At 39.6% G+C, this 17264-nt stretch overlaps 1 protein-coding gene across 2 annotated transcripts in view; it reads right to left on the bottom strand.

The window, feature by feature from the left end:
- The window catches only part of fgfrl1a (fibroblast growth factor receptor like 1a), a 79878-nt gene that overhangs the window by 17213 nt on the left and 45401 nt on the right, over positions 1-17264 (bottom strand). For both annotated transcript variants that reach the window (XM_046030473.1, XM_046030472.1), the window contains exon 4: positions 178-255. In XM_046030473.1, coding sequence (XP_045886429.1) covers positions 178-255 — 78 coding nt within the window. The remainder of the gene's footprint in view (positions 1-177; positions 256-17264) is intronic.

The raw sequence follows: 17264 nt of genomic DNA, 5'->3' as shown, positions 1-17264 counted from the left end.
TGCCCTCACCTTCTCCCCTCGGACAGTGTACAAGGTGTTTATTGTACATTCTGCTACTGTACTTTTTAAAATGTTACACACGCTGAGCTATCTGAAGTTTCACCTCTAGGCTCCCTTCTCATTTCCAAATGTTTATATGCATGTAGTGATAAGAGCAGAGAAGTTATGAGTGGTTACCCAGTTTCCCAGCCAGCTCTGGGGCATGTTCAGAGTCACCGTCGTTCATCCCTGCTCCACCTCTTGAACTGGAGTCATCTAGTGAGGGAGAAAGAAACACAAGAAACATCATTAGTGATTTGACAACTTCTAAATACTTGATTGTGAGTAATATACTATTTAATGCAACAAACCCCAACCATCAGAACCAACCATCAAAGAAACCAAATACGACAAATGACAAATAATATGATATTTATGTCCATTAGCGTGACTGTGCCAGAGACTTGTTGCTACTGCGACTCACTGGTGATGAAAGCCATAAAATGAGTCCACTAACATGCCTCTACCCTTAACCCTTCCTGACTCATGCTAGTGAGAAAGCATGATCATAAATTTGTGCCTTAAATATCTTAAAAGAGGGGAAAACTGAATTTCCTTTTATGGAAAAAAAAGACATGGTAAAAATGGCAAATTCTTTTTGAATACCTTTATACTGTATGTGCCTATATCATAGTCTACAGTATCATATTGCTTTTACTCTCACGCTGGTGTATCAGATTCCCTCTCTCAGCATGTCTTCCCACATTGATTACCAAAAAGATACAAACATCTGTCTGGACCTTCATGCTAGGAACCGCTTCAAGATGGAACCAATGTTTCCGAGAGGCCCTTTATAGGGAGGTGGGGAGGGCTGATACAGTGCAATATCAGGTCTGTCAAAATACATGCGGTGGGGGGTGGGGGGGTGGTTAACTTGGCTTGAACCTGAAACTTCAACCAAAACCTGATGGTAGTTATGGAAAAAAAGAAAGAAAGCCTTGGACCACCTGCAGGAAAAATGTGAGAGTGCATGCGTAATTGTAAATGGATATGTTTATCGTGCACATTGGTACATATATGGATCTGTGCATGGATTTTAGAAGACCACCTGAAAGCTCAGAGTGTTTAATACAGAGCCAAATGTCTTTAAAGCATCACTATTTGGATGATGCAATGAAAGATGCATTTGAAATGCAAATCTAGGCATGACCTGCATCCTGGGGGCTGGTATTAATAGCATACTGGCAGGCTGTAGACCCTGTATGTGGTTATTTGTGTGTATCTTTGTGTGTGTGATGTGAATTCCTATATGGGTGTGTCAGTGCATGTGTGGGTGCGTGCATTCTGGTGTTATTTAACTAAGTGGTAACTTGAGGTGCCGGTATTCCTGCACCTCAGTCCTCCCTCCCTCCCACCATCTGACTCCCCCTTCATCCCTCCCTCCTGCCACATGCACAGCGTGTTCTGAGAAAGGGCAGCGCGTTTGAAGCCGAGCAGCATCAGCATGGGGGTCTGATGTGAAGGGGGAATATGGTTTAAAACGCCCTCCCCCATGCCTGGTGAGAGCCTGTAAACCTTACTGGGCAGACCTCCTACAGGCCCGCTCACAGAGGGGGGCTGGACCGATTCCACTGTCTATACAGTGCAGCATGTAAAGCAGCTGTGTACTGTGATACTGATGCAAAGACTACAGAAAATCTACTAAGACACGTGTTTTGATTAACAACATAAACTATACATACACTAATAGATTTGAGGTGGAGGTAACATAAAGAGCTATATAAAGGATGAAAAGTTACATATTCTCTATCTTGGGACTATGTGCATAAAGATACCTTGAAGTAAAGACAAAGAACAGGTTTAGTGATTGTCCTGTGGTGATTTATCTTGGGTAAAATAAGGTGTCTATAATGAAAAGATTCCAAAACATAAAATACATCGCTCAATGTGAATAAAGCTACTTTATATAAAATAATATAAAGATCCTCTGAAAGGGTTACAAAAAGTTGGGTATTATTTTTTTTTTTTTATTGTAATAAGGTAACATCAAGCTGATTGAAAGATTACTAATGGGCTGTTTTTGTAACATTTGGCTGACATCACGGCAAGATGAAACACTGTTTTAAATAGTTTACTACTTACTTAAAGGGATAATGAAAGAATAGCAAAGTTGGTATGTGAATAAAAAACACATTACATTAGCAGAATATCATATCAGCATTGACATTTTAGGATGAAGTTCATTGGGTACCATAAGGTGAAGGTTAGCAAAGCAAAGTATGATCATATTAAATTAGACATGAATTATTAAAAACTACTTTTTGACTGATTCTTTACCGTCCAAAAGGGGAAATAATGATATCTACACTTATAAAACTTAGCCCAAAAGATTGTTCATGTTCGACTATAAACACATGATGTTGCACACACGGCCAGTTGACTCCTCTATTATCACTTCACTCATGATTTAAAGAGGACGCTTTCATCCAAATATGTTCAAAGAGCAGAGAGAGCAAACTGAATGTGTGTGGTTTTACTAACTATGGTGTCATTAACACCATACTCTTGGCTACATAAAAAGCCATTCCCTTATACCCTTTACATACACTGTATATATACACAATATACATATGAACATACAGTATATACTCTCTCTATATATCTTTCAGCGTCAAACCTGCAAATCACACATCTATCAGCATGTTTGACATCAAGGCTCCAGAAACAGTTTCTGCCAACGGAGTCAGTTTTATGCTTTTATTCAGCTCTGTTATACGAGTGTAAGGTTTGGGGTAGAATAAATGTTTTACTGTTTGTTTCAACTTGAACACACACAGAGTAGAAAACATATTCCCTCCTTGCTTCAGCTGTGTTCAATAAACAAAATGTTTTCTTCTGATCCGGTTCCAAACATCTAATGTTCAGCCAGATACTTTGGCTGGTGATTACAACAACTAATCCACGCAAACACGGCCACATACACACACATAGTCATGCATACGTGAAGGCAGTTGTATAAGCGACCATATACACATTGTCATTAAGTCAAATAGGCTAAAGGCAGCTATATACCCAAAAGAGTCCTCACTGCCAATCCTAAGAATTGGTATGGGGGCCAATCCGGACATATCTTAATGAATCGGTATCAGCTAAAATAAAGCCTATCAAAATATGATACTTTCTGTGCTGTACTCTACTCTGTTTTGTCCACCTCAGCCTGCTAGTGTTGCCGTGCTGCTCTCCTTTACCACAGGCTCTACTGTGCAGCATTTCGGTGCATATGTGGGTAAAAATTATTTGGATGCACTGGTGAGCGACACTAAGTTTGGACACTGAGGTTGGCAATATACACAGATTTGGTAAACTCCAAGGGTAATAATCATTAGCAAAGAGCAGTGTACAAAACATCCAGGTAGAAGCTTCTCGGTGGCAGTTTATACCAGCTGTCGGTAATTAACGTTAATTCCATAAGTAACTTGATAACAGACCTAAATTCAATTTGTCTGTTTTAGGGTTTAAGTGCTCTCTAAAGGCCAGTGTCTGTACTCAGCCAGACTGTTTGTGAGGGAAGAAGCTCCATTCAGCAACACCACTGTTTACTGTAGTCCCAGTCTTCTCTGTAGCGGATTGCATCATGTCAATTTCTTTTCATTCCTCTCTACAGGGGGGACGTGGTTCAACAGTGTGCTACATTTCGCACATTCACTGGCTGGGTACCCCTGTATGAGTGTGTGTGTGTGTGTGTGTGTGTGTGTGTGTGTGTGTGTGTGTGTGTGTGTGTGTGTGTGTGTGTGTGTGTGTGTGTGTGTGTGTATTTATACATATATACATATATATAACATCTTGTATTTACTTTTAGGTCTGTAGAGAAATAGCAGCAATTGGACATGAGCACGCTCAGAAATATGAGTCCCAACAGTCTAGTGTGTAAAAGTGTGTATGTATGAGTGTGTCTGAGGGACCAGTGTTTTCCTAAAAGGTCATGTCCTTCCAGGTTTTAATATAGAGACACTGGATATGTGTACAGAACCTCTGTGTGTGTGCATGTGCTAAGGCTGAGAGAGAGACATAGGCTTCTGAGGAGAGAAAGATGTTTCTGTGTTAGCCCCTGCAGACCGCTGGTTGTTGCAGCATCAGGGCCAAAACCAGCCTGATGCGAGTTTGTATATCTGACAAACCACTGTCACACAGATCACCTCCAACTTGATCCAGATATGATCAAGTGAACAAGTTTTACATAACACTGGAAGACGGGGAAATGTTGAGTTAAACCTGGATCCTAAGAGGTTTTATTTTTACTTCAGCAACAATGGCTTGCTTTTAGTATTGCAGGAGAGTGCAGTTGTGACCAAAGTTGGAAGTTTTACCCAAGTGCATGATGTGTAAATGACCAGAAATACCAAATAATAATGAAACTTCACATGAATTGCAATATGACTCTTATTTTAACCTAATATACGAGGCATGTTTCAAGGAAGTTATTTTACAACAACTTTATTCTTTGACTGAGGTTCAAAGTTCATTCTTGACCTTGGAAACAGCAGTTAGGAAATAATCTCAAAAAAGTCCAATTAGTAGATGACGCCTCCAATCATATCTTTTCTGATCATATGACATGATCTTCATCAGAAAAAGAGTTTGCACAGTTGTCACAGAACTGCAGATGTTAATACTTTTTCATGTTGGCTTATAAAACTGGATTTATTTCACTTTTAAGGCAGGGTTTTAAAGGTTGTATTATTTCACTTGTTCACCAATCTATACTTCTGTATAATTGATCAATTTCCAGTTTAAAAAAAGTAAATAGATACTATCACCATGTCAGAAGAGAGTTTTAATCAAAATAATCAAGAGAGTTGCATGATAAAAGTAATAGCTTTTTAAGTTTTTGGAAAAAAGCCATGCCTGTCTCTGTTCTAATCTTCATTAAAATGATGGTTATTCAGCCTGACAATGAAAGGTTTTACAAAGAATCTGCTGCTGCGTAACTCGTTCCTGTGGAAGATCTAGTAGTTTGGTCCGCAGGAAGAGATGCACTTAACAGCACTTAAAAGACAAAGAAGAGTAAATCCAACTTCAAAAAATAAAATACCTTTAGCTCATAATTCAAAATGAAGATGTTTGAAGACAAGTGAACTCTGGCATAGGGTTGGGCCGATAGACGATGTCATCGTCCATCTGTGATTGCTGACAGATATCACAACATTGAGCAGGAATCGTGATTGTAAAACCCCACCCCAGCTTTTAATCACCATGAACATTATTATTATACATTTTAGATATCCTTAGCACATTCCTCGGAATTCTAAAATCGCCTAAAAGACACAAAATACGTCTTTTTTCCTATGCAGGTGAGCCGCTTGTGGGCTTGTTAATGATGCAGCCTATCAAACCACCAAAACATCTGCACCATGGTTGGTACATTGAATCTTGGATTACTATTTTAGAAGAGCCTGGGTAGCAGGATAAGATGATAAATGCTGTATTTGGGTGCCAGACAGATGAACTTTAGAACCCCATCCTTCAAAACAGTTTTGCAAGGATCTCTCTTCCCACAATCTACTTTAACAACCAGCAGAATAAACACCACTCGTCCTTCAGCAGTTTGTTGGCCTGTCAGTGCACCGACCCCCTACTAAAACACACACTCATTATAACTCCATTAGTTCAATGATACTCTGGAAACAATGAAACCACATTTTGTGTGGTTCTTTCGTATGTTATAAGCCCCTTATTGCTGCTGCTGGAAGAAGACATCTACACTGGAGGGGTTTTGTTTGTGGCTGAAAAAAGAACCATCTAAAATCTCTCTCTCTCTGATTGTCTGACCCTCTTGCTCACAAAGTATTACACCACAATTGTTCTGCATTTTGACACCACGTTCCAAACATACTTTTCTCTCCAGCCACAGTCATTTTATGTGAAGTTAGTGGCCACAAGTTGCAACATTACACACAGTAAATTGGTAATACAGTATATGGTTAGATCTACATGCAGTAGCTCCAGATCCAAAATGTAATACTGTAGATCTTCTGTGGAAACATTTTGTCTGCAGTGTCGGTCGTGTTTCATATGTAATGGTAATTAGCGGCTCATATAATCCTCCATGGACAGTAGGTGTTTAATGTACTATGGGACAAGCCAAACCGCCATACTGTACAGTGTAAAACAGACGTGTATAGCAATATGAACATTTCGATTTGTTTCACCCAAAAAATGTAATCAATAAATGAACAGGGTTTGGTCTTACAGTGACAATGCATTTGCAAGACACTAATGATATTTCACTGAATCAGCCAGGAGTTCAGGGTTGTAATACAGAACATTTATCAATAAGAAAAACAAGCCAAGCTCAAGGTCCAATTAACTACCTTTTTCTGGAACTTGCAACCGTATCAAACAATCTTTTTCAATAGATGGAATGTGCTCAGTTGTCACAGAGGTGGATGTGTTAGGTCTGAATATGAGAAGTCCTTAAAGTAGGAGTGTAGTAAAGTGGGAATTGTTGGGTCTCTGTAAATAATAGCACAAAGGGTACGGCCTAGACTTGCTCTATATGAAAAGTACTTGCTGTGAATTGGCACTACATAAATAAAATTGAATTGAAAATTGAGCAAATTCCTACCTGATCACATGTGATACAGCTCAAAGCTCAGGCAAAAAACAGCGAGTGGACCTTTAGTTGTTAGTTAGGATTGTTTTTTCAAACTACTATTACCAGGCTCAAGAATTTAGTGATTTACGATAATATACTTAGGGCTAAGGGCTAGGGGCGATGGCCGATATTTAGAGAGCACGCTGACCGAAGGTGAATATAATGCTAAAATCAAAACAAACAAAAAAAAAAGTATAATTCCATGCAGAGTAAAAGATAATATACATGGTTATCTCAGCCAGTAACATTTTGTTTTAGATGGAATTTTGTTTTGTTTTAGATGGAATTTTTATTAATTAATGAAACAGAAAAACACATACATTGGGTTATGCTGTAAATTTCAGAACGTGACTGGTGTATAAGGGATAGTGGGGTACAGCTGGTCAGAAGTGACATCATTCAACTGCTTTATTCTCTACAGTATGACAATATATATTTAACGCTAGCCAGTAATGAATTAAATAAAAGTTTTAGATTAGATTTACTATCATATAGGATGGAAGAAACGTGTTAACATTTAGAAATTACTATGGTGACTGAGGAAATCTAGGTCTCGAAATTAACTTTTTCACCACCTTCCCAAAACTCACAAAGCGGAGCGATCACATCGTTCCACAGCAGCCACACTGACAAGGCTGGCTGCAGATGTATCTGCAGAGGTTTTTTGTTTATAGGCCTTATGAGTGCTGGCATCAGCCAATGCTGATTATCTCAAAATGCCAGATGTTTTTGGTGTTCATGGGCCATTGCCAGAATTGCCAAAAGATTATGTTTTTTTTTTCTTTTTCTTACACTTACAACAATAATGAAAAACAGTGAAATAGTCTATTTCTCTGACAAAAGATTAGGTTAATCTAACAGATCATTATTAAAATAATCATTAGCTGCTACTCTAATATTGTTGTATTGTATATTATTGTTTTAACTTCATCAGAAAAATAGTTTTTCCTGTCACTTCATTGTTAAAATCCCTAATTACTACGCCATAGGATTATCTTCTTAAAAGCTATTTCACAAAATCAAGACGCCAATCCATTGTTCTGACACATGGCCCAAAGGAAAAAGTCAGTCTCTTGCTATATTTTCAAAAAAAAGCAGTGAGATGTGTGTTAGTGCACACACGTGTACTCTACTCCACAGACCCGTTGTCCACACACACACACACACACACACACACACACACACGTCACTGTGATTTACACTCTTGCCTGTCGAGAGTCCGTGTAGCCTTATGGAAATCATTATAACTTGTGCTGCTACACAGCCCTCCATTAACAGCATGAGAGAGAGACATTGAAAGGGGCTACGACGGAGAAAGAAAGGGAACAGGACGGGAACTTACTGACTTTTAGAGGAGGTCAAGAAGTGTCATGGGGAGAGATGAAAAGAGAGAGTTGGGGAGGAAAAAGGCGACAGTGCAGAGAGAGATTTATTAACTGTAACCAAGGAACAGACAATCATACACTAACAGTTAACTGCTATTCCCTATGAGCGACAACACTGGCTTACATGACAGATTAACAGCTTGTGTGTGTGTAACCCGGAGTATTTAGTGAGCAGTGATAACGTTGGTGATGTGTGTTTGAGTTGATGACATTTCCCTACGTTCATTATATGACTGAAGCACACAAAAATACACACACAGAAGGAGGCTTTTGATCTGAAGTGTTTCTGGAACATTTGATCTCATTAGCCCTCACCATCACACACATGCAGACAAACACATACACACCAACACCTGACAGGGTTTTCCGCTCCAAATATACCCTCCCTTGGCCCCCTTAGCCCCCTTGGACCGGGCAAAGACAACAACAGTCTTTATGAGTGCAACTTTATGATGCAATTTACATATGAGATTACACATTGTGCCATTCTGGGCTCAGGCCCTCTGAAATACGATGACTACACGTTCAGCCGGAAATTGCTTCCAGCTTTCTGACCTATTTGGTGCAAACCTATGTGTGTGAGCCAATCACAAACACATACATACAAACATAGACACATGCACATTTGCACAGAAACTATTTCTTATAGTGATCTTGGTATGTGGTTGATTAACCAAGGTTTTTTGCAGACAAGATTTTCAGAGTGAAGGCAGGTTTAAGGGTGGCGAGGATGTGTGTGTGTGTGTGTGTGTGTGTGTGTGTGTGTGTGTGTGTGTGTGTGTGTGTGTGTGTTATTAAACAGGTTTGCCCAAAATCACTTCAATGACTAAAATGTGCCTTTTGGAAGGTTTCTGAAGAGGGATCTGTAACTATGGGTAACATCTTTGACCAGTAATGCACTTGACATTAAGTCTTGGAAATTCCTAGTTTCAGATTTTCCAAACTTTTCTCATCGATTCATCGCATCAGTCCTTAAACTTTTTTTAGTGGAATGAAATGTGCAATGTTTAAGTCACAATTGAATTACGTTGCAGTTGAGAGTAACTGTGATGCTTTCTGCTGGTCAGACAGAACCTGAGTTTGTTCCAAGCCCAAACAGCCAAAGCAGGATTGCATAAGAAGCACTAAAGGCTTGAAATCAGATTACAATTCCCTGCAGCTTAGTTGTTATGCAGAAATGCTTTGGATTTCTGACAAAAATGATTTGATGTCCCTAGATTCAAAATTTGTTCTTCCTCAAACCATGGCCAACCGTTCCACCAAATTTCACTGACACTGGTTCTGCAGGTTTCTGAAAGACTGTGCTATCTAACAGACCCTAAGCAAATACCTCTTTGACAAAGACCACTGATCAATCACAACTAATAAGTAAATAATAAACACACAACACTTTTGAAATCGGACAAATTCCTTCTCCCCAGGATTTTTTTAATGATGCTTGTAATGTAGTTACTCTGTAATGTTGTTGTAATGTAGTTAAAAATGTAGTTACTCTTCCGGTGTTGCTGAAATGACACGCTAAGACTGGTTTAAAAAAATGTTTATATCTACTGGTCACATACTGTAGTAAAACCACCAATGCACAAAGAGTGGATGGTGCGAACATCCAACAGGTGGAGGATAAAAACAGCATACATAGAAATAGAAAAAGAAGGAGGTAGTGTTCAAAATGAATGTTACAAGCTCCCATGTGTTTAGTTTCAACCGTCAAGGTCTTCACCAGGGTACATGCCTGGTCATCTATGTGAGGAGCTGACCACTCAGAGCAATGAGCTTTTCCTACTGCTTTTATAACCTTGTGCCCAGCTGTTCCGGCTGTGTAAGTTCTGCTTACCGCTGCAGCAAAAACCAACTGTGTATATTCTTAAATCAGATTGGAGAGCTTGAACAGTTCAGGCTTATCTAACCCATAATCCCCTGCTCTCCACCTTCCCTGTCTGTGTCCTCTCCCTGCAGAAGTAAACACTGAGTGTGTAAGTTTCTACAGTGAAGTCAAACAGAGCTCTGTTTCACTTGCAGACTAAACAAAAACAGTTTTAGGGGGAAACCTTTTGTACGCCAGCATCATGTTAGAGAAAGAACAAGGGAAATAAAGAGTGAAGGTGCATGCATCTCTGTGTGTGAGTGTGTGTGTGTGTGTATGTGTGTCTAACTCTGAGCAGAGCTCTGTATTTCCTGAAGCTGAGCAGAGTGCAGTTTGATCTTGTGCCATGAATGGGCTCAACATACTAATTACAGCCACCTGTGTGTGTGTGTGTGTGTGTGTATGTGTGTGTGTGTGTGTGTGTGTGTATGTAAGGTATAAAGGAGGAGGGTGACTGTATGGCCATGAAAAAAGCGACCTGTTGTTTCCACTCTGTCCACACACACACACACACACACACACACACACACACACTATCTGAGGAAAAAATAATGTAGTGTCATACTTTAAAGAGGCAGGGGTGCTGTTTTCCACTCTTTGGTTAACCTTCAGTGTGTGTTTGTGTGTGTGCATTTGGTCTGTGTCAGGCCTGTTACATTCACCTCGGCCTTGGCCATGTGTCACAACCAGGCAGCAGCATGTCTTGAGTCTATCTGTCCAGCTGTCAGTCACTCAGTAAAACTAGGGACATAGCAGAAGATGGAAAACAAAACATTTATTGGGCACAGTTCCTATTTTAAAGCGAGAGAGAGACAGAGGGAGAGACAAATTGGGCCAATTGCTTGATTGATCCATCAAACCACTTATATTGGGCTCACCACATATTTCCTACAACTCCTGCAGCAGCTTCCTTTGAAGCTATTTTTTCCACGTGTGCAACAAGGCCTGATGACGCACGTTTTCAACTTTCCTGTGTGTGTAACAAATTCCAGAAAAGCAACTAGTGTAATAATATCAAATTATTTAAAGTCTGACACTAGTTTGGGAGAGTATGTCATCAATAATCAGGGCAATCTAACAATCTTATTTTTAATGTTGTTTTGCACCCATCAAAAATGTATTCACCACCATCACATAGTATCTTTCTATCTGTTTCTCCATACTTCCCCCCATGAACGATCTGCCAGATATCATTAAATAGCTAGAGGTTGTCTCGCTATTGTGTTCCAAAAAACGTTCTTCAACAGTGGGCCTTTGTGTCTTTTGATTTTTCTTGTATGTTTTCATGTGTGCCTACCATTTAGTGTAGCTGAAGAAGTATTATTATGATCACAGCGCAAAACATCTGGTGCTCTTGTGTTTCACTCCTCAGCAATGTAACTGTTAAGTTTTTCTTGAGAGTACAATTGGCTTAGGATGAAGATCAGGCAGTAGTTTGAGTGTTGAATAACAACAACAAAAAAAAATGTCATTGAGAACAGCAAAGGCCCCAAAGTTTCCAGTTCCTCTTGACAAAATCCTCAATAAGCTAACGCTTCCAGGTAAGTAATTTAAGCTAGGGAGCCAAGTTTTGGCCAAACTGTTAGCAATAAAATTCTGTTCCAGAAAGTAAAATCTACCACCCCTACAGGCTGAACACAGTTCCAGACCTCTTTGCTCTGCGACTTTTATAGATCCACTGTACAGCTGTATTATATTGTACTACTCTCTCCCTTCTCACCCTAACCATGTGCTTCTCTATGTTAATTCCTATATATTTTGCAGTGCCTAAATGTAGTTAGTGCTCTTGTCCACACTCACTCAGGCTGAACAGCTGAAGTAGCTCATACTTTTGTGGTTGCTAGGAGAAATGAAATTTACGTCTGTCATATCGATCGAAGAAACATGTTGATTTAAGCATTGTTATTTCTGTAAGTGGACAAACAACAGCCTGCAAATCCTGCCCACAAACCTCTGAGTGGCTTTGTTTCTTTCTCCATTGGGAAAGAGACAACATCACTTAACATTTATAGTAACATAGACAGTGACATGCACGCTTACTTGGATTAGATGAGGGCACAGCTGTGATTGTGTAATGTAATCACAGAAAGACATTGCTATCACCACTTGTTTGCTTGTAATGTTAACAGGAACTGTTAAGGTTTTGACTTCAGCTGAACCCACCCCTCACCAGTAGAAATACACACCTGCACTGATGATAGTTAGCATGAAGGACAATGTAGCTAATGTAAGTCTATAATTAGTTAGTTGTGAATCCAGTTTTCCTCAGCACTAAGTCATTTTATGCAATGCCTTTGGTATAACTCTTGTTTATGGTGTTTTATATTAAATACTATTTTCATAGTTTCAAAACTACATAGGCCAACTCCCGTCTTTAACCTTTATTGAAAGTGTGTTTAGCTTGCTGTATGGCAGTTTAACTGCAGCACAGTGCGGGCAGAAGATACTCAGTCTAAATGTTAGGAAGACTGCCCTTTATACCTTTAGATTGCTAACAGATTCTTACTGTAGCAATCAAACTCTGCTGTTGCTGCTGGAGACATCAAATGTCTACATCTGGCCAGTTATCCACATGAGAAAGCATTTTAGCACCATAGAACAAAATGTACCAAAAATGTAATGGCCATCATTGATGGCTTTTCTTTATTAACAGTAAAACACTGAAAGTGTTTTAAGGCAGATTATTCTTCAGGTATACTTGAGTAACAAACTAAATCCCTATGTGCTTTTCTACTGCTGAACCCGGCCTCCCTGCAAGGAGGCAAAAGAAGGACATTTTCCAACTAGGTATCAATAGTGACACATTATATACTGAGTCTTTCAGTGATTCTTTACGCAACCGCTGCCTCACTGTAACTGTGAGGAGAAGGAAGAGAGAGTTCAACTGTGCTGTTCCAGCTGACAAAGCACAAATCCTGCTCTATTCAATCTCCATCTGATATTATCCAAATACACAATATGTGATTAACACGCCACATTTTTATGGGGCGTTAATAAGTCCAGATTCATTTTCCAGCAGAATTACTCCTCGATTCAACTGTGGTACATTTTCAGACGTTGCGGCCAGGCACGAGCCATTTATCCTTGGCGGTCAGGTTTAGGTTAGCAACAAGGCCTGGGTTTGGTTATGAAATGAAAAATGTTGAGAAAACCAACAGTGAGAGAATACACGAAGCACCCCAGCCTCCTCCAATGCTGAACATGAACTGTGTCAGAGCGTAAAATATCAACAGAGCGATGAAATAACATACAGGCACGAGGCACAAGTGGTTCCACACACTCGCTCATAAACGTCACACAGCAATGGGGTTTATGAGTTCTGAAAACATACAGTTAGGGATCAAGTTTTCTGTTTTCTATGTGTGTGTCAATATATACGTGTGTGTTTGTAAAACAAAAGAATCTGGTTAAGTTAATTTTATTATTTTAAGTGCCAGTGTAAAATTAAAGTAGCCTCCTTATCTTACTACTCCTCATGTATGTGTGTGTTTTTGACAGGGCATTAATCCTTGCATGTGCAGTGTGTGTGCTTATTCACGTAGCTGTTTTACATCACTGTTCACACTTCACTGACGGAGGAGCAGGGTCAGGCGTGGAACACACAGAAATTCACCTAAAATGGAGATGATGGACTCCACAAATCTGGCAAACATACGGCTGCACCCTAAAGCCTTGACCCACAACCCAAGGGATTAAATTGATAGAGGTGATCCAGTCAAGGACAGAAATGATTCAAAGGAATTACTGAATTACTTCATGTCCGCTGCTCACAGGGGGGTTTGAGCTCACAGAAATGGAAATACTGTGTGTCAACTTACAGTATATGTAGGTTACGGAATAAAGTCAAAGGCATAAAGGCAGGAGCTGCAGATGATCTTATTTGACACAAAAGAGATGCAGATAGCTCTAAATGAACTACACAGATACGGTTTTAAAGAGAGATTTCACTCTGAAACAATGTTTAAATTTCCAATAATAATTAATGTTTTTTCAGCTACTTGGTGGCAGCAGACAAGTTGTGAACATAACACTGACATATGGTCACCTTTTAAGTTCATGTTAAGTCCACTATTTACTCTCTTTTAGCTTTGTGTTTGGTCTCTACTGACTCTTGAAGGAAATGCTCCACTATGTTGTAGAGTTAGTCGTTAACTGTGTCTTCCTGCTGTTTGGTGCTGAGTAGTTAGTGTGCAGTGGGATTTTACAGCTTTTACATTGAAAACAGCTGCCTGATATGGATGTAAATGAAACTATGAGAGTAGTGACAGTGAACCCAAACAGATAAAGAATGAGCTGAAACTCAATATAAAGCTGAGGGGAAGGGATAATTATCTGTAGGTCAATCACTACGAGCACCCCTTTCACACTGTCATTTGATATACTGTTATTATAAAAATATCAATTATAGCCTTGAATGATTCTGTCATAAACATTTTTCACACATTAGACTTATACTGTATCAAACAAGATATTTATACTCCAGCCACAGATGGCAAAAACAACGTGCGGGAGTTCACTGCCTTCTTTTGCATGACTTTATTTCTCCTATGCACCTGTCTACCAGGTGCATTACACAATGTTCCCTAAAATAATGTTTAAGACACTATCACCGAAGTATGGGTTTAATCATGTAGCCACTGTCTTTACTGACTCATTCACATTAAAAACCTCAGCTTACACCCTAAACAACACCAGTTTTTTGTCCACTTACGTCAGTTTCATGAACAAGACATAAATGCTTGTTGCAAATCCAAGCCTGTTGATTCAGATAGTTTTTAAAAGGCATTCTGAGAAATGTGAGAAAACTCCAAAGCAGTGGTTGCCTACCAGAGGATTAAACCACACAAACAAACTGCGAGGCTACAGGATGACAAAAATGCTTAAGAATTATGAAAAAAACGTGCAAGATTATTATTATTCAAAATAATATATTTGCTTTTTTCTTTAAAAATATTGGATATATTTACTTTTTTAAAGGCCTCCAAAATTAATCGTAGTCATAAAAAAAATATAATATAAAAGGGTCACAGGTACTCCTCGCTTTTTTTTAAGGGATCACAAGCCAAAAGGTTCGGGACCTGCTCCTCTAGAAAGTAAACCATGACTTAAAACAGCCAGTCTGTGTTGTGTTCTGAAGAGATGCAGAAGGTGCACTGTCTGTTTAAGATGCACCAAGTCAGATATATTTAGTAATTTGCTCCAACCTCAAACCATCCTGGCTTATAAAAACTACTGTCATATCCCTAAAATAGACGATGTTCCCATCAACGTGTAGTGTAGCTTCTTTCATGTGTGAAGGACCACTGCACAACAGGAGGCAGAAACCTTTCAGTAATTCCTTAAAGAGGTGGTATTATGCTTTTTGGCTTTTTCCCTCTCCTTTATTGAGTTATATCTCTTTTTTGTGCATGTAACAGGTTTGCAAAGTGAAAAAGCCCAAAGTCCAGCCCAAAGGGAGTTCCCATCTCCCACAGAAAGCACTGCTCTGAACAGCTTGAAAACAGCTCGTTTGTAGTCCAGTACTTTACTTCCTTTACTTGTGACGTCACAATTAAAACGCGTCATAAAGCTTGCCAAGCGGCTAGCGGGGTCAGGCACGCCCTCAAACCAAGCTAGTCTGAGCGGAGGCCCTTTGACTCGACTGGCCTTTGTTTGGTTTTCCATTGTAGAAATGTTGTACCTGCTTCCAGGTACTTTTTTTCGTATCACCTCACCTCCATCGAGGTTCCAAGCGAGCTGAGGGATACTAAAATGTAACGTTGACTGCTGATTGGTCAGAGAGAATCGTCACTATTTTCTGCATTATCATTGCGCGGCAGACAGAGGCCAGCAACAGAAGCTTTTATATTTTACAGTTTTCGTATGTAATTTCATCACTAAATCCACTTCTGAGAAGTTTTCAGATGAGAAATCAGCTGTGTAGATTTCGAATATTGACAGTTTTACGAGAAGTGATGGCGGAAAAAAATGTGCCTGAATATTTTCGGAGTTGAAGAGCTCCGCAAGTGGCTGCGGGGGAAGCCTGCGCTAACCTGCAGGAGGAGCGTGTGAGGCCGGCCAGCCGCCTGCTCACAGAGCCCTCTGCTCCCGCCGTCACACAGACCGCTGCAGCAACAACGGCAGAGGAAAACACAGCTAGAAGTTTTTCATACAGCTTATCTGTCTTTACATTCTGAGGAATGTTGAAACGTTTTAACTTAAAAAAGAGAAAGCTGTGTGGATCGCTGGTGTGTGTGTCGCATTGAACATTACGTCGCAGCAGTTGTGTGTGGCGTCGCTATGACAACAAGCTACGTACTATCTCTGGGTACTACCTGCAATGGAAAACGGAGCAGAGCCGAGTAGAGTCGAGTCTATCGATTTGCGCTATGGTAGCATTTCTCGGCAAGGCAGCATAGATCGTCAGAACACCGGCAACAGTTCAACGTTTAGTCGATGCAACTCTGACTCTGTTTGGGCCTGGAAATTCACAATCACAACCTTTAAGTATGCTTTATTGGTTGTGAATTATATTTAAAATAAACACACATAATGCTAATGTTACGCCTGATGTGAGAACTACTGAGCTAACGTTCAAATTGTTTGGCCAATTTTTATGTAAAATTTATATGAAATATGCTGATTTTTGTAGTGGTTTATGGTAAGATGTAAAACAACGATGTTGTGTGGTTGTGGACTTGTGAGTAACTTATACCATCTGCTAAGTTACAGTCGCAGTCTGAAGCGGTTTTGAATTGGATCACACTACCTTGTTTCTTATGACCCGCCCTTCTCTGCTTCTGATTGGCTAGTAGTCCTTACCTGGGAACTGCGCATGTGCAACTCCCAACAAACATTTTGTACAAGTAAGATGCATCACTCTGTAGCTCAAGAGCGGAGCGTACAACACATAGGGTGAAAAGAGGAGCTGCAGCAATGTGCAGTATGAGAAAAATATGGTGTTTTTTGAAAATTAAACCATGTAAACCTGTTCTGGTACAACCCCTAATTAAGATTTTGAACCTGAAAATGAGCATAATACCTCCTCTTTAAGGGTGATGGTTGATAAAACATCTTACCAGTATGCTCATAGCCCCCGTATATAATTGTTAAACTGCAAGACAATAATTGTTATATATAAAAACCCATTGTAATTGGGTAACTTTATGAAGAAAGCACTAAATATATGTCTTTGTTCCCTGAATGTAAAGTGTATATGTGTATGTATTTGTGCAAAAAGTATGTGTACATGTAAATCATCTATGTGGGTTTATCTATGTTTATGTTTATCTATATATGTGCATGTCTACACCTGTATTTCTGTCTTTGTTGATTTCTATGTTATTGAATGTGTGAACGCCATTAAGTGTGTCTGTGAATGAGCATGTATCTCCATGCATGT

This window comes from Micropterus dolomieu, linkage group LG19, assembly GCF_021292245.1.
Source record: "Micropterus dolomieu isolate WLL.071019.BEF.003 ecotype Adirondacks linkage group LG19, ASM2129224v1, whole genome shotgun sequence".
Lineage (NCBI taxonomy): Eukaryota > Metazoa > Chordata > Actinopteri > Centrarchiformes > Centrarchidae > Micropterus > Micropterus dolomieu.
Note: the sequence above shows the minus strand (reverse complement) of the source record. Positions and strands in the feature narration are given on the sequence as shown.